The following is a 25,945-nucleotide window of genomic DNA, read 5'->3' as shown; positions in this document are numbered from 1 at the left end:
TTGGTACTCAGCATCCCATAAGGTCCCCTAAGCTTACCAGGAGTGATTTCTGATATCAGAGCCAGGATTAAGTCCTGAGCACTTCTGGGTGTGGCCCCCAAACCCAAAATGAAAGAATAAATAAGAAATCCCACTTGGTAATGTTTCAACTACATAAAAAGAGATATAAATATATGTTTCAGCCTACATGAGTAAGGTATACATAGTATCTATTTACAAGGAGGAACAGAATATATGATAAGCAGTAAATAATAATTTCATATTTTTAATATTTTATTCAGATAAATCTCAATTCTCTTTATGTAGTAAGGAAAGGCAGACATACTGTGAGTCTTGGAACCACCTATTGATTAATGATTTGACTCCAAAACAGGGGAGGGAAAGCACAATCTGAATAAAAAACCATATTCAAAACTTCAATTTATTTTAATAAGCACCTGACATTGAACAGAAGTAAAATAATAACTCAACAACTTTTAAAAAATAATTTTAAAAGCTATTTAAAAATCTTTGCAAGAAATCCTTAGATACCTTTAACACACAGCACAAGCAACACACACAACCAGATATCACAACAGGATAGCATTTTCCCAACTACCACCCATCAAGTCACCACTTACTCTTCCTTTTCAGAACTCTTGTGATATGCTCATTATTTCTAGGGCAAAACTTCTGTTGACTGATTTTGTTTTACATTCTTCTCAAAAATCTCTCTTCACTGCAGGCTCCTTAAAGATGATTCATGTAATTCTGTTGTATGAAAAAAAATACCAAATCATTAGCAGTCACCAAATATGTAATGAGTGCCAGCTGTGGGCAAACCACTGGGTTAAGTGTCCTTAGTTGGGTCACTGCTGCTAGAGGGATGTTTGCCTCCATCCTAGGGCATTACAACAACAGTGTTGTGGAAAGGGAGCACGTTGTGCATTTTTATGGCTGTGAATTCATGTAGTCAGTTGAGAAATAACTCAAGTGGATCATAAAATATAAGGTATAACTTTTAATAAGCAGTTCCTCTATAGCTAACTTTGACAGCCAGGTCAGTAAAGAGACAAATTAAAGATGACACATAAAAATGCTAACTACTCTCTTAGGTCATATAGCAGGGGAACAAAGTGTTGATTTTCAATAAATTACCACAGTAACATACATTAGATTTTAGTGTTGAGAAGTACATTTACCATCTGTGAGAAATACATTAGATATTTGCCTCTACTGCTAGGATTCACATACAGTTTTTAACATGTCTTCTATTAAGAATGGCTATCTGGAGGGTGATTGCTTTAAATTAATAGGGAACATTGAAATGCTATCAAAACAGACTTTATTTTTAGGGGCAAAGAAATGGTAAAACATTTAACTTGGCTTTGACCAACCCTGGTTCAATCCCAGAGCCATATATAGTCCACTGAGAACCACCAATCGTGACTTCTGAGCACAGAAACAGGAAAAGCCTCCGAGCATCTGTGTCTAGCACAATCCCCCACAAGAGAAAATAATAAATTTCATTTTTACTCCCTCCTGTGATATTTTTCAAATTATTCATTTGTGGAGATTTAGGCCACATCTGGCTGTGCTGAGGGCTTACTCCTGGCTCTGTGCTCAGGAATCCACGGGGTCAGAGCAATAGTATAGTGTGCAGGGATCTTACTTTGCACAAAGCATACCTGGATTTGAACCCTGGCACCATATATGGTTCCCCAAGCCCCACAGGAGTGATTGCTAAACTAGCCCCACAGGTGTGGTCCACACCTGTGGATAATAAAAAATATTTGGATTATTTAAAATCCAAATAAATTAACAAACAAATCAAAGCACAATAAGGTCATTCTGGAAACTATCCAACAAGCATTACCATGAATTGAAATTATATATTAACGTGGATTGCCTCAAAAAAAGATTCTGAGTTATGATAAAAAAAAAACCTGTTATCTGAGTTTTAGGTTTTGACTCTTCACTTGTGTGATCTAAAGCAAGTCCCTTTGTGTTATTGCTCATTTTTATCATTCGTAAACTAATTGTCTCAAAGTTCCACTGCAAACACTTTACAAGAACATATTAAATCCTGAGTGACTAATAGTCTGTTTGTCAAAGTTTAAAGATTTTCAAAGTTTTAAACCAGTGTAACTCATTTTATATATCTTAAAAGAGAAAAAGGTTGAGGCTCCTTCCAGGGATTCTTTTAACTGTTTTTAAATTTAACTTCAATCTTTAGATGACAAATTCATGTAACTGTAAAGCAGAAATTACAACTCCTTTAGATAAGTTACTGCAGTTCAAAGCACTGACTGATACTGGTTGTCAAATTCATGAAAACGAAACAGAAAAGACCATTATCAAACCCTGAATGAATGACATATAAATTGCATGCCTGAGTAAACTTGGAATTCTATTCTAGTGGTCTATGGCCAAGTGCTGAAAACCGTTCCACTGGGGTAATAGCACTGTCCTCCCGTTGTTCATTGATTTGCTCGAGTGGGCCCAGTAATGTCTCCATTGTGAGACTTGTTACTGTGTTTGGGATATCGAATTGTCACAGGTAACTTGCCAGGCTTTGCCGAGAGGGCGAGATACTCTCTGTAGCTTGCCAGGCTCTCCAAGAGGATTGGAGGAATCGAACCTAGGCCGATGTGGTCGGCCGCGTGCAAGGCAAACGCCCTACCCGCTGTGCTATCCCTCTATTCTAGTATGCACTATAAAATGAGTATGTCTAGAAAACTCATTAATTCTACCATTATATATAAATGTGTTTATACTCATTTGCATTACCAACAGTTTCAAGTTAACAACTTACAACTTCTTGGGTTCATGTCTAACTCCCCCCTCCAATGACTATGTCTATCTTATTTAAATACATTAATACTGAATTTAGCTTAAAAGAATATATGAAATATATCACAATAAAACTCTATATTGGTCACCTTGTTTAATAGACTACTTGTGACAACTCAGTAGTGACATAAAAGTAGGTAACATTAAATTGCATTTTAACTGTTGACTACTTATATACTAATTTAGTTTCCACTTCTGTAAAATAATTCTAGATTAGGTGAAACATGAAATACTTATATTCTCTAAAGTGGTGTTTTGTTTGATTTGGGGTGTCCCACATCTGTTGCTCAGGGGGTCATGAAGGACTGGGAATCAAATCCAAGACTCCGGCATGTAAAGGACTCGAGTCCTTTAAGCTATCTCTCTGCCTTTAAAATCGAATTTTAAAAATTATTAAATTTAGGAAAATACAATAGTGCTAAAGCTTATGGTATTGATGTATAAAATCCCTATACCTCACAGTGACCAAAGTGCCTCCAGTCCTTTACTCGTACCCACTCATCTCTTCTACTCTGTTCTTTTTCCCTCCTGTCTGCTCACTGTTTGTTAAATGGCACTGTTTTCCAATACCAAGAACTTGCCATACTCAGGACTCTCTATTCTCTGATTTTGATTCTATATACCACAGATGAGTGAGATTATCTGGTATTTGTCTCTTTCCCTCTGACTTATTCCAATTGACATCGTATTCTCTGATTACATCCATCTTGCAGGAAACCGTACCATTTCATATTTTTAACAGATACCTACAATAACATTGTGTATATATTGACCTACCTATTGGATAAATTGTTTCCAAAAATGTTTACTTGTATATAGAAAATTCCATGGATATGTTAAATGATTCTTGTTAGACTTACCTTCCTGAACATCTATAAATGCCAGGCATCTATAAATATAGTTATATAAATAAATAAATAAATACAAACAAAACTGTCCTCCCGTTGTTCATCGATTTGCTCAAGCGGGCCTAGTAACGTCTCCATTGTGAGACTTCTTGTTACTGTGTTTGGCATATTGAATACTCTCGGTAGCTTGCCGGGCTCTCTGAGAGGGGCTGAGGAATCGAACCCAGCTCGGCCAGGCTGGCTGCTTGCAACGCAAATGCCCTACCACAAATATATAATTTTAAATAACTATGCTAAAAGATCTATCATAAAGACATTTAAGCATAACACAGATTATAAAGTAACTTAAAAATTATTTTCCAAACTTTTTGGTAACAATAAAAATGTTATTTTCAGGGTAGCAGTCGCTTTCCCTTGCTAAGATTGGCTGAAAAGCTAATACATTTAAAAAATAATGCCTATTTTTTAACTGAGTTGAAATAATGGTTATCTCAGCACATGTGACCTTTAATTACTTCTATTCTACTCTATCACTGCCCCTGTCCCCTTCCTCCTCTTCCCCCTCATTTCAAATTCCTTACATAAGTATGTTTAGCAGAACCAGAAAACAAGGTGACAAGCAAATCTACTACAGTGGAAGTGAAAGTTTTTAAAAGATTATTATAAGAAACCTATCCAAAAATTTTACAGATAAGGCCAGAGAGTTAGTACAGAGAGTAAACCTTGACTGAATGTGCCTGACCTAGGATTGATCCCCTATACCCAATATAGTCCCCTGAGATCACCAGGATCCCTTGGCACAGACCCAGGAATATGACCCAAAAAACAACAAAAAGAGGATATAATCAAGCTATTTATGAATTTTACTTGGGGATTGGATTGGGCCACATCCAGCTGAGCTCAAAGAGTATTTTTGACTTTGTGCCCAAGGATCACCCATGCTGAGACTCAGGAAACCTTATGTACTGCTGGAAATCTAACCTGGGTCAGCCACATGCCAGGCAAGCAACCCAATTTCCCCTGTACTTTAATATCTGGCCCCTATTTGCACATTTTAAACTTATATTAAAACCCAATAGCTTACACAGATCCTCCTCATTCCTACTTCGTACCTGTCTATATATTTTAAAATGTATTTTAGGATATTTCAATAAACCTTTTTTTTGCTATTGAGCTTTAAAATAGTATTACTATTATTGTTTTATGCTTGCAATGCTTCTGGACCACACCAAACACTAGAGCTACATATCACCCCACCACTACCCCTTTGTTTTCTCTTCTCCCTTCCCTACCTTCTCTTGGCAGTTTCATTTATCCATTCTGGTGCCAAAATATCAGGTGTATTTCCATTAAGAGCTGTCTATTCCTGGGGCCAGAGTGACAGTACAGTGGTTAGGACATTTGCCTTTCATCTGGTGGACCTAGGTTCAATCCCCAGCACCCTATACGGTCCCCCGAGTCCCACCAGGGGTGATCTCTGTGTGTTGAGTCTGGAGTAAGTCCTGATCACTGAAAAGTATGGTCCCAAAGCCGAAGAAAAATAACTCCCATATAGTGCCAACTAGTGAGGCCTCTATACTATATGAGTCACCCATTTTATTTTCAACTTTGACCTTCCTTTCAGAGGAATCAAGGAATAGCAAGTTAATGGGAGGAAAAAACCCTAAATGTTAACAAAAGCTTCACTAGTATGTCCTTACAAAGTAAGAAATCATGGGAAGCTTTAAGTACTATTTTCTTCATAATTTTGTTTTAAAAGATCGGTGAGGGGAAAGAAAGATGGCGGCCGCACGGGAGCCTTGTGGAAAGCGGGTTTGAGCCGGGCTCGGGGGGGGAGCAGCGGGGACCTCATGGGAAGGGGGGCTTTGTGGGCCGTCCCCCACGCCCCACCGGGGTCGCCAGCTGCCCCCCACGAGCGGCTCTCCGGCACGGCCACGGCCCCGGAGGCACAAGGACTTAGCACAGAGAACCAGCCGCTTGGAGCAGAAAAGCAAATGGACTTGTGTTGATCCGCGCCACCAAGCCTGCCCGGAGGGGGAAGGGCGTTGACCAGCCCGCCCGTTCCTCTCTGGAAAGAAAGATGGCGGCCGCACGGGAGCCTTGTGGAAAGCGGGTTTGAGCCGGGCTCGGGGGGGGAGCAGCGGGGACCTCATGGGAAGGGGGGCTTTGTGGGCCGTCCCCCACGCCCCACCGGGGTCGCCAGCTGCCCCCCACGAGCGGCTCTCCGGCACGGCCACGGCCCCGGAGGCACAAGGACTTAGCACAGAGAACCAGCCGCTTGGAGCAGAAAAGCAAATGGACTTGTGTTGATCCGCGCCACCAAGCCTGCCCAGAGGGGGAAGGGCGTTGACCAGCCCGCCCGTTCCTCTCTGGAAAGAAAGATGGCGGCCGCACGGGAGCCTTGTGGAAAGCGGGTTTGAGCCGGGCTCGGGGGGGGGAGCAGCGGGGACCTCATGGGAAGGGGGGCTTTGTGGGCCGTCCCCCACGCCCCACCGGGGTCGCCAGCTGCCCCCCACGAGCGGCTCTCCGGCACGGCCACGACTCCAGGACACAGAAACCAATCTCTTAACTAGCTAACTTTTAATAGAAATTCTTCCAGGGCCAATAAGTAAAATAGCAGAAATTCAAAACCGCGCGGCCGCGATAGCGGCCGCGCGACATCATTTTATTCTTAAACCAAGTTGTAGAAAGCAAATCATTTCACAACGCTGTTTCAGCATGTCTGATTGGGGGGGGGGGGGGTGGGTCGTAAACTCTTAACAATAATTGTGCATCTTCTATCGAAATAATCTATCTAGTCAAAGTAGATAGAGTATTAACTAGAACTCATCTACCTCACAAGAATTGGGAGGGGTGGGAGGTGGGGGTCTATTGGGGTTCGGGGTTAAAAATGAATATTGGTAAAGGGAAATGTGTTCGGTATCTACATGACTGAGACCTAAACCCGAAAGCTCTGTAACTTTTCCCACAGTGATTCAATAAATAAATAAATTATAAAAAAAAAAAAAAAAAAAAAAAAAAACAAAATCTCTGATTAAAAGTATTAATATATAAAAAAAAAAAAAAAAAAAAAAAGATCGGTGAGGACCATAGAGAGATAGCACAGAGGCTAAAGCACTTGTCTTACATGCAGCTGACCTTTGGTACAATTCTCAGCACTCCATATGGTGCCCTGAGCCCTTTAGGAGTAATCCCCAGATGTAGAGCCAGAAATAGGAGCTAAGAACCAACAGGTATGCCACCAAAACAAACAAAAAATAGTCTGGAGAAATACTACATTGAGTAAGGGCTTGCGAAGTGAACCCAGGTTTGATCCCGGCACCACATTTGGTGTTCCAAGCACTGTCAGGAGTGATCCCTGAGCAGAGCACCAGGAATAAGCCCTGAGAATTGCCAGTGTAACCCAAAAGAAACTTATTTGAAAAGAAATAGCGATCAAAAAGATTTACGACAGGGGGGGTAAAAAAGGGATTTACCATTATTTCCATTGAGGGGAGTGAACCAGCCTATATATTTTTTATTGTTTCTGTTTTGTTTTTGTCTCTAGTTCTGTAGAATCACCAAGATTTTGAATGAAACTTGCCTAATGAAAAATATGGCTTTTGCAAACACATTTTATTCTAATGCTTTCAGTAAATATGAAATATGCTAAAATGCTAAAGGAAGAAAATTATAATGATGACACAAATTTCTGAAGTTTATCAAATCATCCCATTTAGTATACTGCAACATAATTTCACATTATGTATTTTATAAATCCATTTTCAACAGTGAACTACTATATATCATCATATAATTTTTAGAAGGGTTCAAAGTTTCTCTCCATAAAAATATTGCTCTTTCTATTGATTAAGAATCCAGATGTTCTGCATTCTTTTGCCAATACCGAGAATTCCCAAAGAGCATATTGTTCTAACTGTGACAATATATCTTCTGGTGGAGGATTGCTCAGGATAAACAATGCATCTTTTTTACAAAATGGACTAAAACGGCAATGGCACCTTCACTCTATTTTCTCTAGAGACTTTTAGTGACATTCCATCTGTGCCATCTATTTGTGTGACATGCTGAGAAGGAAATTCCTACTAGAAAAATGCAAAACGCTTTCTATGCGAAAAGGTTTTCTTTAGACTTCAGTAAGGTTTGACACATTGATATATGATAGCCCTGTCTTCCAAGATGGTCACCTGAGGCTCATTTTGGTCCTTCTTATGGCACTATCTCCCTTCATTGTCTGGTTTCTACCTATCATAGTCAATTTTATGATATCTATTTTGAAAGAGGCCCAATATGAATACTTGATATGTTTGTATGTGGCAAATACACCGAAGTCTGTGCATGCCCCAAGCTGTGGTCTTTAGGCAGATAAATCTATTTCACATGTTTCTTTTATAATTCAAAGGTGAAACATTTTCAGTCATACAGCTCTGTATTAGTAATGCCACAATGTACATGAAAATATAAATATAGGTTAGTTTCCCCCAGGGAGAATAATTGTCCTAGTTTTATGAACTCATTTTGGGAAACCTGTCTTAATTGAAACCATGAATCCTTCAAACAAATATGTTCACAAGGTGCACAAAGAACTGCTCACCTGCTCTGAAGTTATAATTCTTCAAGCATCGCATTTCTTAATTGCATATGAAAGAATGCTTGTGGGCGTGCCTGTGCAACGTTTTCCCCGTTTTCCCCTTAAACACTCAGACCGCAAATAAAAGTCTTAACAGAGTGGCACTTAAGTTTACAAAAGATAGACCTACACACCCACACTGTATACACAGACTCAAAACACATTTTGTGGCTAAACCATGAGTTAAATGCAGATAGTGTGATTAAATTCGTCATATAATTCTCCTAAAAAAAACTACTAGCATATATTTATCAAAATCAGAAAACTTTAAATTGATAAGCTGTTATTTAATAGTATGTATTGATCTTTAAAAGACCAATAATACCCTTTATGCTATCTTACTATCCAGGTTGATACACTGCTCTTTAGTTGCATTTTTACTTTTTTTCAAATAATTTACTTAGTTTTAGACTCTGAAATGTAGTTCAATGCATGTGTGAAGACCTAAATTTGATCAGCAGTACCACAGACAAGACAAAATTTCTTAGTGTTTTTAGATGGTAATGTAGTCAATATTTTCTTTTATTGTAATTCACTAAAATATTATGGCCATTTTTTCTCTAAGTCCAAGTCACTGTCACTGTCACTGTCCTCCCGTTGTTCATCAATTTGGCTTGAGCGGGCCCAGTAACGTCTCCATCATGAGACTTTATTGTTACTGTGTTTGGCATATACAATATGTTCATGGATAGTTTGCCAGGCTTTGCCGTGTGAGCGAGATACTCTTAGTAGCTTGCCGGGCTCTCCGAGAGGGGCGGAGGAATCGAACTCGGGTCGGCCATGTTGGCTGCGTGCAAGGCAAATGCCCTACCTGCTGTGCTATCGCTCCAGCCCAAGTCCAAGTAAAGATGTAAAAATTAAGTTATGGGTTTTTATTTTTTAAACTAATTTTATAGTAAGCAGTAAGGTGCAGTCAAAAAAAATGCATCACATTCTGTACCTCTTCATGATAAAAAAAAAAAACACTCAACAAACTAAGAATACAAAATATTTTCCTCATGATAGAGCACATGAATATCATGAATGAAGCCCTCAGTTTAATCCCCAGCACCTAGACCCTCCCCACTGTCCCCAATAGGCCAAAGCACCACAACTGTCCAAATAGCATCATCAGGAGGGACCCCTTTAAAAGTGTGTGTGTGTGTGTGTGTGTGTGTGTGTGTGCATAACACTGTCGAAAGAAATAATATTCTTAAATAGATCTAAAGGGCTAGAGCAATAGCACAGTGGGTAGGGCATTTGCCTTGCACACAGCCAACATGGCTGACCCGAGTTCGATTCCCCCGCCCCTCTTGGAGAGCCTGGCAAGCTACCGCAAGTATCTTGACCACGGCAAAGCCTGGCAAGCTCCCCGTGACGTATTCGATATGCCAAACACAGTAACAAGTATCACAATGTTACTGGGCCCACTCGAGCAAATCGATGAACAACAGGAGGACAGTGCTGTGCACTGCAGTGCAAATAAATATAAAAACTTACCACCTTCACAAGAAATCTTAATATTAAGATGGCGAGACTTTCTATAAGTAATTTGACTGGTACCAAAGAAAATCTACTTCCAAACTAGCCTGGGGTATAGTAGACTTCTGTACCCTCTAGACATATAAACATGTCATTTATATTTAGAAATGTTTCCCATCTTAATAAAATTCTCATGAACAGTTTTGTGGATTTTTAACATCTGTGAAGATGGTAATGGAGAGAGTAACTGGGATTCTTACTATCTTGCTTAGTCTTCTTTGTATCCTGATATCAGAGTTGTTAGTCTGGCTTACTTTTTGTTTGGAAACTGCCTGAGGAGTCTCCTGCTTGTGCGCCAGTCTGTCTTCACCGGGGCCCCTTGGAGGGGGTCGGATTGACTTTCCCTCCCCACCCCGAGCAGAGCCCTGGCAGCTGAAGATCTCTGGTACCCAACCACAGCCATGCTCAAGGCCACTCTCTACATGCTCGGATGAGCCTCACGCATGAAGGAACTGGCAGAGGAACCCAGGTGTGTGGGTCCTGGGGCTGAGATCTCCAAGCCTGCTCGGATCGGGACTGGGCCTCCTCTACACAGATCCCCCATTTTCCAGTAGCTAGGCAGTTACACCCACAAACTGCCTCTGGTGCCATGAAATCCCATCAATGGCCAAGATCCAGATACTATAAAACAAAGCTCCCAGAAGTGCACGGCCACATATGTGGCAGGGCAACATCTTATAGTCTAGTTCTCCTTCTCAGAGAACACAGCAAGCTACCAAGAGTATCCTGCTCACATGGCAGGGCCTGGCATGCTCCTGTGGCATATTTTTTATGCCAAAAACAGTAACAATAATGTGTCTTATTCCCCGACCCTGAAAGACCCTCCAATGCAGAACCATTAGGAAGGACGAGTAAGGAGAGGCTGCTAAAATCTCAGGGCTAGGAAGAATGCAGACGTCACTGATGCCTGCTCGAGCAAATCAATGAATGATAGTGACAGTGACAGTAAAATAATTTAGTCTTCTTCAATTTGGGATGATTCATTATCCTCTTAAAGAATATTTTAATATCAGAGACAGAAATATAGTAGAAGGGTAAGGCACTTGCCTTACATAAAAGCAAGCCAAGGTCGATCCCTGGCATCCCCAGGAGTGACTTCTGAACACAAAGCTAGGAGAAAGTCCTGAACACTGCTAGGTTTGGGCAAAATTACTCCATCCAAATTTTAATGTCATTAAAAAGGTATGGGAGGCTTACTGGGATCATTGGTGGTGGAGAACGGCACTCATGGAGAGATGGGTACTCAATCATTGTATAACTGAAACCCAAGCACAAAAATTTGTTAGTCTACAACTGTACCTCATGGTGTTTCACTAATAAAAATTTTAAAAATAAATAAAAATAAAATGTTCCTTTTTAAAGAAAAAAATAAAGAATAAAACCAAGAATGTCCCTCAGATTTAGCTTGCCTGATATTCCCTCTATTTTCAGATATTCATGTTTGTGAATGGAAACTATATTAATGATAATATGTCTCCTTACCACATCACTTCAAAGTTAAGATAATGCCATTTTCCCCCATTACTGGTTAATTGTGGTCATTTCCATGTGGCGTTGTCCATTTTCCCTTTAATCAATAACAATTAGAAGAGGAGTACTTTAAGACTGAATATCCTGCATTATCAGTATCTTACTCAATGATTTTACATCTGTTCATAATTCTTTCTTAAATCCATTATTATTAGTGTGGTTGGTAAAGGGTGATTTCTAAGTTTTATCATTCTTCCTTTAACCAGTTGGCATTCTGGTCAAAGGGAGAGCTTTCCTTCTGACATTTTATAACTGGGGTAGGATGCAATGTTCTGCATGAGGGAGACGCAAGTTCAAGCCCCGGCACCACATGGTTCCCTGAGCACCATAGGATGTGGCCAAAAACCTCTCAGATTTTTATAGTTAACATATTCATGTTTTCACATTCTTTTATCATTATTTTAAATTTTCTTTTAACATATATAATTTACTGATATTCCCTGCTTCATAGAGAAAACAAAACAAATCTTAATTTCCTATCTGAATGGGAAGGAAAGAACATTCTGAAGATCAGCCCTATAAACCTGTAGAGTAAATTAGGTACTTTTCCCTCAAGTATTTGTTATTTTTTTTAACGTAGAACAATTGAGTTCCAAGTGCTGCTGTGCAATTTGTCTAAGTAGGTCCTAGTGACGGGTCCTAGAAAATGACCATGTATGACTTCCCAGGTAGAAGTAGAAGTAAAGAAGTAGAAGTAAGCAAAGGGTATCTTGATAATTTAGCTAAAACCTCTTTACAACATACCAAATCTTCTACTTTGAAGGTAATCTTTTGCCCAGATATTTGGTTGCACAAATCAAGCTGCTACATTTGAGACCATTTTCATTTCTATTGTTTTTGTATACTCTGCCTTGTTCCAGTAAAGCACATTTGCAAGAGCAAAACTGCTGTCTTTAAATAGTAGTTTATACCTTCCCCAAACATTTTCTTGCTATTATGTGAATAGCAATTCAGCTTCTTAATGTGTTACCAAAAAAAAAAATTATAACTGCTTCTAAATTGCGTTGATGTATTGTAGAATTGAATTGAATGTCTTTGTAGGCTGAGCATAATTATCCTCCTGCCAGGAACAAATAAGTTATACTGCTCCAGAGAAATAAATATGCATATGAATTTATGTGGATGGATAAATCCTTATAAAGTTTAGCTCTTTATAACACAAAGAGAGGAGAAGAAATGTACTTGGTAAGGCTAATGAATAAACTGGGATCATTATATTGTCTATCATGCATTTCCCCCACAAACTTGCATTTTACTGCATATAAACCATGGCAGAGCATTTATTTCATAGAACTTTATATAATGAATGAGGCAGTTTGGGGATGAGCTGTCTACGAATATGTCACCTAAAACCTTCTGTTACACTTTAAACAAGATTTCGTATATATGTATGTGTATATATACACAGAGACACAAAATGAAAATTCCAAATGAAGAGTGCAATTAAAGAGTACAGATAAACCTTGATTTATTTTGCTAACATTTTTACCTCTTTGAAGATATTTACAGAAAAAGTTCCAAACAGTAAAACCAGGTACAGACCCCAAATAACTAAACTACACTAGGTAATTGCAGCAAGATTAGTGCAAGGCAAATGCATTTATTATTTGCAATGTAATCCAATATACTAAGAGATGGCATGCGCTTTATTTTAATTAGCTGTTTCTTTTAAAGGGTTGCTTGGTCCAACTGTCTTGATAAGAAAAAATTGTAGTCATTGCTCAAAATGCTTGTAGCAAATCTAGTTTTAAATTGAAGCAATTTGTTCCAAAAGCAGTCTACTACTGCAGCAATAATCAATGTGCTCTCCTTGAGCCCAAACTGGAGCTTTCCAAAGACCATTGTTAATTGCCTGTAACGAAATGACTACCGGTCCCTTTAAATGTAACTCTTTGGCACTTGTTCATTTGTTGTGTTTACCCAAATGCCAGTTTCCCTTAGGTTTTGCCTAGCTATTTTGCTTTACAATTTTCAATATTCACATTCATCCCTTAAAGGGGGCAAAGTCTATCATTTTAACAAAATAACACAAAGGCTAAACAGATTTTAAAAGGTCTACACTTTCTCTTTCCATCCTCTGATGTTGAATTGTGCTGAAATGGAATCTTTTTATTTTTTAAATGCTGCCACTCCAGGCAACTTGAACTTGAGCTGAAAAGCAGATCCCATTTCAAAGGGAAAATGACATTTTCTGGGGCAGCACCACTCACATTATAAGGTACAGATAAAATACAGCAGTAGGCCCAAATCATTTCTTTTAACTGTAGCAGAATTTAACCCCTAGTAATTTTTTCCTGACCCAATGTATAAGCAATAATGGGCAGCACTCATACTAATGAATGTGTGCAGCTTGGAGCAAAAGAATGCAGCGTCTAAATCTAAATTCGATTTTCTTTGGGAGAGTTTCTCCCTGCTATACAAACCAATTTGAATAACTGAAATAAAACAGGAAATTTGTTAACATGCTCACATTCATAATCTGAAGGCTTACATATTATTCTTGCATACAAATAATGAACCAATTAAGGAATAGGTACTGGTAGGTGTACTGTGTGGAAAAACATTTCTTTCCTGACTTCTAAAATGTTGCAAGAAGACTATGCTTCTGTCCATAATACTACAGAGTTATCCAGGAGAAATCTGAGATACTCTCCTGTTGCTTGGAACTGTTGCTTTCTTTGCATCCCTATTATTATTGCACACCTAGCATATATCTCAGTAGACATATTCTTACTCCTCACAAACTACGATATATGACTTTTCCTATTTTTGTACCTCAAGGGAGGTCTTCGTGAGATACAAGAGCATTTCTGAAATTGTTAAACTACATCAATCCCGATCTCCTTTTCTCCATTATATTTAAGATTAACCTAATAAATTATATATTTGAAGTAGTACATATAGTTTTGGGAATGGTTCATGGCATCTTGCAGTAGAAATAATTCACATCTGGGCATGATCTTGTCTACAAATCAGTGAATTCCACAGGATGTTCCCCTCTAATTTATACATACTCACCTTTTTCAATGTTCAGAGAAGAGTAGGTTGTGAACATCACTATAGAAGAAATGAGAATCTGGTTTATTAGATTAGTAAGATTGCATTTCAGTAATAGTTTTAAACAGCTGTCTAACTGGATATGAGCATGGAAGTCCAGTGAAGTGCTGGGGCCTGGTCCTGGACCTCCAGGGTCCATGGCTCTGCTGGGGACACCTGGAAAACTCTCCTGTCCAGGGAGCCATCTTCAATCCATAGTGTCTTCACACTGAGAACGGATCTTCAAAGAAGCCATTGTCCAAATGCTTCTATCTCCCTTCATATCCAATGCAAGTTAAGTCAGATTTTTATTCTGGAGTAAAAATTAACTTAGAGGACTAGTTAAAGTTTTATAGAATGCCTCTGAGTTTGGTGGACTTTAACTCATCCAAACAGACCAGATTTCTTTACTGCTTCTTCCCACATAAGGCCTTGAGATAGAATTTAGAGGTTCCCATAAGTATCCTTTTTATTTATTGTATTTGTTGGGGGCCAGACATGGTGGTACTCAGGACTTATTCCTAGCTCTGTACTCAGGGATCACCCCTGGCAGGGCTTGGGGGAACCGTTTGGTGTTTGGGGGATCAAGTATGGGTCGGCCACATGCAAAGCAAGTTTGTTATTCACTATACTATCTTGCCAGCCTAAAATACCATTTTAAGAGAATAAAATATAATGAGCCTATGATAAAATGCATGGATCATAAATGTTCAAGTAATTTCAATGTTCAGTATATTTTGACAAGTGTATATATTTTTTACATTTAAATTTTTTAAGTGACAGAGGCCAAGAGATAATTAAGTGGTTAGGATCACAATTCCCAGCCATCTAGGTTGGTTGAGAATCAGTGATGGAGCCCATGGATCTCCTGAGAAGCACTTGGGAGGCACCCTAAAATGTTACAGAAAATGTCTTTCACCCCAGAAAATTCTCTGTTGCCTTTTTCCATAATCCTTTTCTCATCACTCATTACTCAAGAATTCATTCACTTTCTGATTTCTATCAGTAAGGTTTATTTTACCTTGGTCTTGTACTTCCTTTAACTAGAATTATACAAAGGGCATTTATCTTGTTTCTGACTTCCAATAACAACATAATTTTGTGGTATTCATACGTGTTGGATAATCGGTAATTTTTTCTTTTACTACTAATTATATCATATAGACATGCAACAATTTCATACATTATCTCCTACAAAAAGATATTTGGGTTTTTTAGTTGTGACTTCTATTAATAAGACTGATCTGAACATTTTTATCCAGATCTTCTTGTGGACATATATTTATACTTAGAGTAAAAGCTTAGGAGTGTAATTTCCAGTTATGAATAAATTCATATTTAACTTTATGAACAAGCCTGAAGAAGCCAATCAAGCATTTTTTTTTTGCTTTTTGAGTCACACCTGATGATGCACAGGGGTTATTCCTGGCTCTGCACTCAGGAATTACTCCTGGTGGTGCTTCTGGGATGCTGGGAATTGAACCTGGGTTGGCTGCATGCAAGGCAAATGCCTTCCCCGTTGTACTATCGCTCCAGCCCCCAAACATTTTTTATATTGCAGTAATAATGGGCATTTCCACTAGAAATATTTGGGAGTAGAAGTTAAACATCTCTATAGCACTGTAGCACTGTCTTTCCATTGTACATCAATTTGCTCGAGGGGGCCTAGTAATATCTCCAATGTGAGACTTGTTACTGTGTTTGGCAGATCGAATACATCATGGGTACCTTGCCAGGTGTTGCTGTGTGGGCGGGATACTCTCAGTAGCTTGCCAGGCTCTCCGAGAGGGGTGGAGGAATAGAACCCAGGTCGGCCAGGTTGATCAGGTGCAAGGCAAATGCCCTACCTGCTGTACTATGGCTCCAGCCCTAAAAAAGCCTGGCACGTATTCGATATGCCCAAAACAGTAAAAACAAGTCTCACAATGGAGATGTTACTGGTGCCTGCTCAAGCAAATATCTCTAATATATATATATATATATGTGTGTGTGTGTGTATTTTATATATGTGTGTGTATTTTATATATGTGTGTAATATATATATATATATATATATATATATATATATATATAAAACTTTGGACAAACTTGCAGGCTATCGAATGTAGCCTGCCCACAGGGCAGAGTCTGGCAAACTCCCCGTGGTGTACCAAATATGCCAAATACCAGTAACAATGATGGGTCTCATTCTCCTAAATAGCCTTGAATATAATCTCCTAAATAGCCTTGAATATAATCTCCTAAATAGCCTTGAATATAATCTCAGGGCTAGGATGAAAGAGACGTTACTGGGGCCTGCTCGAGGCAATCGACGAATAACAGGATGATGAAATGAAAAAAATAAAATATATATATATATATATATATATATATATATATATATATATATACAAATCCCACCCAGGTGGTGCTCAGGGCTTACTCTGACTCTACAATCAGGGATCACTCCTGGTATTCTCAGGAACCATATGGGATGCAATAGTAGAGTGATAAATTTTAATGGTTTAACACATTAAATTAGGTAACAGAATGGATCTTCAAAGAAGCTGTTGTCCAAATGCTCAAATGCTTCTATCTCCCTTGATAGCCAATGTGATTTAAGTCAGATTTGTATTCTAGAGTAAAAAATTAACCTAGTGCACTAGTTAAAGTTTTATAGAACAACTCCGTGTTCGGTGGAATTTAACTCATATCCTATAGACCAAGCCCCAATGTGTCTCACAGAATCATTAACCCACAGACCATTTTTGATTCACATAGAAGTGGCTCAACATTATATTGAAGAATGCTTTCTATTTCATTCCTGGTACTTAAAACAACTTAAGGTGCTATGGTTACAATATTGTTAATGACAGAGTTTTGTGCATACAACATGCCAATTCGACACCAGAATGACTCCCAGCCTACCCCCTTTATACCCTCATCATGTCAGTTCTGTAGTCTTGTGTCCCTCACAAGACTTTGAAGCTAAAGAAATCTGATATTTATAAATATAAAATATGAATATTTCCTAAAGGTACATATTAGCTTTTCACACTTCACATTCTGTCACTGTCACTGTCCTCCGTTGTTCATCGATTTGCTCGAGCAGGCCCAGTAACGTCTCCGTTGGAGACTTTTGTTGTTACTGTGTTTGGCATATCCAATACATCACGGGTGGCTTGCCAGGCTCTGCCGTGCGGGCGAGATACTCTCGGTAGCTTGCTGGGCTCTCTGAGAGGGGCGGAGGAATGGAACTCGGGTCGGCCATGTTGGCTGTGTGCAAGGTAAACACCCTACCCGCTGTGCTATCGCTCCAGCCCACACTTCACATTAATTAATTAATATTTTATTTTTTCAGCTTTTTGGATCACACTCAGCAATGCACAGGGGTTACTCCTGGCTCATGCACTCAGGAATTACTCCTGGCGGTGCTTGAGGGGGCCATTTGGGATGCTGGGAATCGAACCCAGGTTGCAAGACAAATGCCCTACCCACTGTGCTATCGTTCCAGTCCCTATTTAACTCTTAAAAATCAATTATTTTTAAAGATTTTTTGTGGACCAAAACCAAAATTTTTAAAAGAAAATGATAATAATAAATTTAAAATATGGGTCCCTTGCCCTCAGTGCCCCACATTGGTTTAGAAGGAATAGCAACTGTTTTATCAATTCCTAGCAGATGTTTTATCAACTCATCTCTCTGACACAGCCGTCAGCACTGTTCTGATTGCTACTGAGAATGCTATTTAAGTATACAATACTATCTAGGTATAAGACACTATCCAAGTTCTGGCTCCCATTGTAAGGCCCATAGAAACGATTTCCCCATGATTACCACAGGATTCAGCAACTGAATCCTTGCTGCATTCTTATGACATACTGCTATTCATGAACTAGCTTCTCATTGCAAAGGGAAGAATATGTTGTTATTATATTTGTAAATTTCCCCCCCTCCATTTTTATATTGTAGTATATTATCTTTATTATATTGTAGGGGCTTTCGTTAAATATTTATTTTCGTGAAATCCAAGGTTAGACCAAACTGAAGTTGGTAGGAGCCAAACAGATAGTAAAGCAGATAAGGCATTTGCCTTTTAGGCAGTTGACCTGTGTGTGGTCCCCAGCACCACCTCCCAGAGCCCATCCAGGACTGCCTTCTGAGGACAGAGCCAGCTGCAATTTCTGAGCATCAACAGATTTGTCCCAAAAGTCAGTCCGAGGATGCAGTACCAATTGGGGCCTTAGAAGCTGTGGGTTACTTGGAGCTATATCTGGCAGGACTGGGGCACTCCCAGCATGCCCTAGACTCTGGGCCATTGTTGATTATTTTTTAAGGCAATGTGTTAGTTACTCAGGACCTTCTTTTGCAAACCACAGCACCCAAAAGGAGAGAGAGAACAAAAGGGAATGCCCTTCCACAGAGGCAGGGGGTGCACGGAGGGGATTGGGGGTGGGAGGGATACTGGGATCATTGGTGGTGGAGAATGGGCACTAGTGGAGGGATGGGTACTTGATCATTGTATAACTGAAACCCAAGCACAAATATTTGTAAGTCTACAACTGTACCTCATGGTGTCTCACTAATAAAAATTTAAAATATATATAAAGTCCAATCACTTTCTATAAGATTTTCTTTTCTTTACTGTTTAATTTTTAAAAGAACTGAAAAGTATGCTTGATTAACAGTAGTCATAGCTGTTTATTAACTGTTGAAATAGAAATAAAGAATTAAATAATGAGAAATATGGCTGAGGATTTTTTTTCTGGAAAAGTAACATCGCATGCAAACACATGCACACAAAACAAACTATTCTTATGAGGATATGAAGGCTACATGTTACAGATGGTTTGCTATTGATACATTGTTGCACCTATGATGACTTCAGCCAATTTGAAAGATAATCACGATTGATAATGTAACCCAAAATTAGTTTAGCACTGCAACAACATAAACTGTTTTAAGTTCTCAATCTAAGCCTGCATTTTTACTATGTTATCAGATTAGATTATCCACTTAAGTATTGCAAACAATCTGAAATATCATTAGTTCATAGCCATGACTTCTGAAGAATTACATTATATTTAGTGGTAATTAAAGAAACTTTTAGGTAGCGAACAATGGCTGGAAACAATGGCTACCTCTCAGTAACCACACTTTGATTATGATGATTGAGGACAGTAAACATATATAGTAAGCATAGAAAAATGAGTTTCAAAAATTGTTGCATCTTGAATATATCCCAAAGATGCAAAAAAAAAGTACAATAGAAATGACATATGCACTTGTATGTTTATTGCCGCACTATTTACAATAGCCAGAATCTGGAAAAAAAACAAGTGCCCGAGAACAGATGACTGGTTAAAGAAACTTTGGCATCTTGAGTTAATCTTTAAGCCTGGTTTTGTTACAATTAAAAAAGAATGAAATTTTCACCCCCTAAATTTCCTGATAATTTTTACATATAATAGGTGCTTAGAAGGAAAAAAAATAGAATGTGTAAATAGTGAATGGCAACACTATAGTGAATTTCTCTTTGGATCGAATGTAGTAACATCTAATAAAATTTCAAAATTTCAAAAAAAAAAGAAACCCCCCCTCATCTCAATTGAAATTTTAAATACTATCAAAGTTTCATCAAAGTAAAATAATATGAATGCATAATGCTGTGACATCTTAAAGGGCCTAATAATCTTTCAATCTCCAACACTCTGCAATGACTAGCCCCGCTGGCAACACTCTGTTCAGCACAACTTCGGATAGGAGGCATTGCTCCCTATTCAAGAGTTATTAGTCTACCCAGTGGTATATGCCACAGTCCACACAGCCTTTCAGGAATTGCTCATCTGTGGGAGCTGACCCCTCATCCTCCACTTGCTCAGCTTCACACACCAGATGGAAAGGGTCAAACTTTACATTAGATTAGTACAGACACTACACTGCTTAAAACTTCATAGCCACAGGAACCAATCATTCTCCAATCAAACCCCAAAATAGAGCTTGCAGTAGTCCCACCAGGGTTGTGTTTATGAGTTGCTGCACTCCAGCCAGCCCAAAGTCACAGTTTCCAGTAAAGTATTCATAATTTTTTCTTTCGAAGTGAAATTTACCAACATGCCTTTTAACCATAAGCAAAGTTGCTTAGCAACATAGTTACCATACACTACCTTATCTGGTTACCAAGGAAACGTAACTTGAAAGTTAGGAAAAAGTCAAAATCTCATGTAGAAAGCAAAGGGGTTGTGTTAATCTATGACCCATTTCTGTGCTTATCCACGAAACTGTGAAATCAAGGTCAATTTATGGTCCTGATGGTGAATATGGCATAATTCCTCCCTGTGTTCTTTCTCCTGTTATCTAGAGCTGATGTACACAGTTGAACTTGCTGGAGGGCTTGGTGCTATCCTTTTGCTGCTCATCTGTCTGGTGACCATCTACAAGTGTTATAAGATAGAAATCATGCTCTTCTATAGGAATCATTTTGGGGCCGAGGAGTTGGACGGAGGTAAGATTAATGCCCTCTTCATATGTTCTTTCTAAACTTTTTAATTTGGTTTGTGCCTTTGGGGTTTCACAGACATTTTTGGAGGGAAAAGAAAAGTCCCTTACATAATCTTTGGCAGCATATATTATAATCTTCAAAATTCAGTTTGTAAATTCATCTTTTGGATGGAATTATATGTGTGATGCTTTGATGCTGTGAGTTCAAGTGTGCAACATGTTCAGTGGCTGAGAACCGCTTCTCCAGGCCTCTCTGCGAAAGGAACAAAGAGATGGTAAAAATGGCCCGTTTAATGCAGAGCTGCTAGCATACTTATAGAACATCTCAGAGGGTCCGAGGTATAAGACTGCATGTAGGTGTGATTGATCATTTTCATACGTAAAGCATTTTGACAGAAGCAATTCTCTTGGGGGTTTAGGATTAACTCAAGGAGACGTTCCGTTTCCCAGGGGAATTTATATTGCTTTTCTCTTTCCCTTGCTACTTAATACACACAAGTGTTTGAATAAACACAATAAGAGATTTAGACGCCAAAACTTAGTTCTCTAGGCTCCAAGAGCAAGCAAGGCTTTTACCGTAAATCCCAGACTAAGTCCTCAGCCCAGTTCAGCTTGTCCTTAAGTCATAACACGTTGCATCAAGACCAGGCTTTCTAGACTGTCCTATTTCAATGCTGGGGTAGCATTTCTGCTTGCCTAGATCCCTCTAAGTCCCACAGCGGGACTACCTTTTTGGGGATGTTGGAAACTATAGCAACCAATGCCTGAGTCATGTAATTATGACAGACGCCCAGAACAGATATATTTCAGAGTCAATCAACTCCCAAATGTTAGGAGTATAACATTAACAGTCTTTCTCTATTTAAGCAAAGAACATTGCTCTTTAGTAAAATATAAAAATGCTATAGGGGAAATAGAAAAGCAAGTAATTCACTCAAATGCAATGCCCAGAGTCACTGGAAGGTTTGACTACTAAGTGAACAACCCTGACTTGGAGAATTATAAGAATGAGAGGTAAAGCACAAAAGAAGGGTTAAAGATAAACTCAGGGGATTGGGGTGCTCATAAGAACACTGTTAGTTTCTCTGAGGGGGGAGGGAAGGGGACAATTAACTGATAAAGCCTAACGCACTTTACTCAACAGGAGCCAACAGGATTTTTCTTTTGAAAATTATACAGCAACACCTATTCTTTTTAGAATCTTATTTCCAACCAGTATCTATGAATTGTAAACACTGATTTTAGCACAGCAGTAGGGCGTTTGCCTTGCACGCAGCCAACATGGCCGACCCGAGTTCGATTCCTCCGCCCCTCTCGGAGAGCCCGGCAAGCTACCGAGAGTATCTCGCCCGCACGGCAGAGCCTGGCAAGCCACCCGTGATGTATTCGATATGCCAAACACAGTAACAACAAAATCTCCAATGGAGACGTACTGGGTCCGCTCGAGCAAATCGATGAACAACGGGAGGACAGTGACAGTGACAGTGACAGATTTTAGTATTATTAGAATGTTCATTTTCTCTCATGCTTCCATCAGTACAGATAGCCCAGCTTTATTTTTCCATAGGTAAGGAATGTCTCTTTTTAATTGTTTCCTGGCCTGATAGACTGAATCTCTATTTGGTCACTGTTTTACACTAATTGTTTATAATAAACTTCTCTGAATATTTTAGAATTCATCCTGCACTCTTTCCAATCCTGGTTATTTAGCAATATTAAGACAGGATAAGTTGTATTCCAAATGTTGATCAAAAGGAAGGTCACATGCACATTGTTTTCATAATAATATGTCAAATAATTTTATTCAGATTGGTTAAGTGAATGTTGTTTACACAGAAATAATAACTACCATTTGCTTCTGGTTAGTCATGAATATATATACAACCTAAGAGAGAACTTTGGATCATTAAAATTGGGGTCTCTGTAGCACCCAGTAGAGGACTTATGGTCTTTTCTTGTAGGCATTTGAAAGTGATATATTTGCAACAATGGAAGTATATATGAAGTAACAATGAATAGTTTAAATGATAAAGGGTTCTTTATAATACTTATAAACCTTTTTCACTGAATGTCGAAATTGTGCTAAATGGTACAGTACAAAGAAAAAAGAAGCAAATGTCCACATTACTATATTTTCTCTGGAATTAGTCTAGAGGTAGAAATGTAAATTGTGAACTGGAGCAATTCATTTAGCATGCCTAACACCTCTTGCTTCTTAACTTTCTCTCCTTCCCATTAGGGTGAATTTTATCAGTAGCAAGACTTTGTTCATGTTTCCGTGATAAATCTCTCATTCTTTATATTCCTTCTTTTCATACAAATTAGCAATAGTTTACTATTGCTTAAAAATGGTGAGTTCAGAGATACTGATGTAATGAATATCAGGCAAAGTGACACACATTATTTTTTTTCTTTTTGGGTCATATCCGGTGATGCTCAAGGGTTACTCCTAGCAGTGCTCGGGGGACCATATGGGATGCCGGGGATCAAACCGGAGCTGGCTGCGTGCAAGCCAAAAACGCCCTACCCACTGTGCTATCGCTCTGGTCCCATGACCCGCATCCTTAAAGCCTTTCTTAAAAAGTATCAAAAATTTCTGAGGTCAATATTATATCATACATTTACTGATAAGGACAGTCCATTGGATAAATAAATTACTGAAAACAATAATGCAAATGCTACTATAATTCACTGTCACTGTCACTGCCCTCCCGTTGTTCATCGATTTGCTCGAGCGGGCCCAGTAATGTCTCCATTGGAGACTTTTGTTGTTACTGTGTGTGGCATATCGAATACGCTACTATAATTATTCTAATAAAATGCAAACTTACCATCCTGATAAAGGCAGCTTACAATCTCTAGAGCAGACTAATACTAACACAGTAGTCCACCATCTGTGCTGTAATAATTACAAGAAAATAAAGTTATCATAACAACACCAGACTCCTTTTCCACTCCCAGAATCTGAGTAATATTTTACTTTTTTATTTTAAAGCACATGTAAATTTAATCTCTTTACACTCTCCTTCCATATCTCTCTTGCTCATACACATTTCATATTTTCTCTATAACGTAAAATCATCTCCTCCATTAACCCAAGGTACACTTATTTTCTATTCAATATTTACTACAAACTTCAGTTTAGACATCATTATTAGCGGTTTACATTTTTTAGTGCTATGTACTTAACTAGTGAAGGCTTACTAATTGTACAGTAGTGTGAATTCAAGATGGACTCTCATTTATTCATTTACATCAAAAGAAGGCTTGAATACAAGGTCATGAATAAAATGATTACTTTCAAAAAGTTCAAAGATGTCTAGAGTTTATTTTTTGTTTTTTTCGGGGCCATACCCAGCGATGCTCAGGATTAAATCCTAGCTGTGTGCTCAGGAATTACTCCTGGCAGTACTGAGGGGACTTGAGAGCACCCAAGGAGTAATCCCTGAGAGCAGAGCCAGAAGTAACCCCTGAGCACCACTGAGTGAGTTCCCCCAAAAAATAAAATAAATATTAACAAAATCATAAAGTTAACCTGTTGGCAGGCAAGCCCAGTATGTTTTTCTGCTAATATACTGGATTCAAACAGAAAATTACCTACTAAGATGAAATAAACATTAACTCCTTGAGCCCTCCTCCATTCTCATTTAGGTAAACCATTGGCTGAATAATGGCCTCTGTAACTAGTTACTTTCACAAATGCGACTTATAAACATTTGAGATTAGTTTAATGAGTGGCCAATCTCCAATAACATCTGACAATTATTCAATAGATATTTGAAGATTAAAAATTTTCTAAGACTCTAATGTCAATATCTTGCCACTTATATTGTCAGTAAATCTTTCTTAGCCCAAGTCCAATAGATACCACACTTTTCCTCCAAAGAAAATCTTCAGTATATATTTTCTTAAATTCCATGAATCCTTCACCTTCTCAATACTTTAGAGCATTGAATACTATCCTTCCATATGTCAAAGATAAAAATTATTTTTATTCTCCAAATCACATTTCCATTCCTAGCATATAGTAAAATATATTTTTCTCTCATTGATATTTCTTAATATTTTATTTCATATATTAATTTTTTGTTTGTTTGGGAGCCACACAAAGCAGTGCTCAAGGCTTAGTAGTTGAACAGAAGTAGTGAAAGTGTGACCCCTTGTCTTGTTAGTAAATTTAGAAGATTCTTATTCATAAACTGAGTAGATATTATCTGTGGGCCTGTAATATATAGTCTCTATTATGTTGAGGTATGTTTCTTTTAAACTAATTTCACTGTATCACTGTCATCCCGTTGTTCATCGATTTACTCGGGCAGGCGCCAGTAATGTCTCCGTTCTTCCCAGCCCTGAGATTTTTAGCAGCCTCTCCTTACTCGTCTTTCCCAATGCTGCCAAACTGAAGGCTTTTTAGGGGTCAGGGAAATGAGACCCGTTATTGTTACTGTTTTTGGCATATCGAATACGCCATGGTTAGGTTACCAGGCTCTGGCTTTCAACTAATTTGTTGAGACAAATTAAAAAAAATAAAATGGGACTTTTGGTCAAATTCTCTTGGTAAATTTATTGATAAGGCCATGCCGTTTTTTTCCTAATTCTGTTAATGTGGCATATAACATCTATTGAGTTGCATGTTTGCATGTGTTGAACCATTTGTGTATAAACAACTTGACTGTGTACTGTTATTACCTTAATATGCTTTTAAATTTAACTAATGAGTACTTTTTAGTATTTTATGTCTGTATTTATCAGTCATTATTGGTTTATAGTTTTCTTTCCAGGTAGTGTTCCTATTTTTGTCTTTATACCAGGTTAATGCTGTATCTGATTATTTCAATAATATTTTGAACTTTTATACTAGAGATAAAAGTAATTTTCACATGACCATACATTACTCAGATATTCTGAATTTGTCTGTATGTCTACCTCTACCACTGAGGTTCATATTGCCACGACTTCATGTTGCGATTCTATGTTCTTTAATTTCAACATGAATTTCCTCTAGCAATTCTTGTAAGATAAGTCTAGAGGCAATGAATGTTCTTAGCTTTTATTTAACTGAAAAGTG

General features: G+C 38.4%; 1 protein-coding gene across 2 annotated transcripts in view; it reads left to right on the top strand.

Moving 5' to 3' along the window:
- Nucleotides 1-25,945, top strand: part of IL1RAPL1 (interleukin 1 receptor accessory protein like 1) — a 1,428,491-nt gene that overhangs the window by 1,390,822 nt on the left and 11,724 nt on the right. For both annotated transcript variants that reach the window (XM_056131181.1, XM_056131180.1), the window contains one exon: nt 20,738-20,881. In XM_056131181.1, the coding sequence (XP_055987156.1) occupies nt 20,738-20,881 (144 nt within the window). The remainder of the gene's footprint in view (nt 1-20,737; nt 20,882-25,945) is intronic.

Source organism: Sorex fumeus, unplaced genomic scaffold (assembly GCF_029834395.1).
Source record: "Sorex fumeus unplaced genomic scaffold, SorFum_2.1 ptg000086l, whole genome shotgun sequence".
Classification (NCBI taxonomy): domain Eukaryota; kingdom Metazoa; phylum Chordata; class Mammalia; order Eulipotyphla; family Soricidae; genus Sorex; species Sorex fumeus.
Note: the sequence above shows the minus strand (reverse complement) of the source record. Positions and strands in the feature narration are given on the sequence as shown.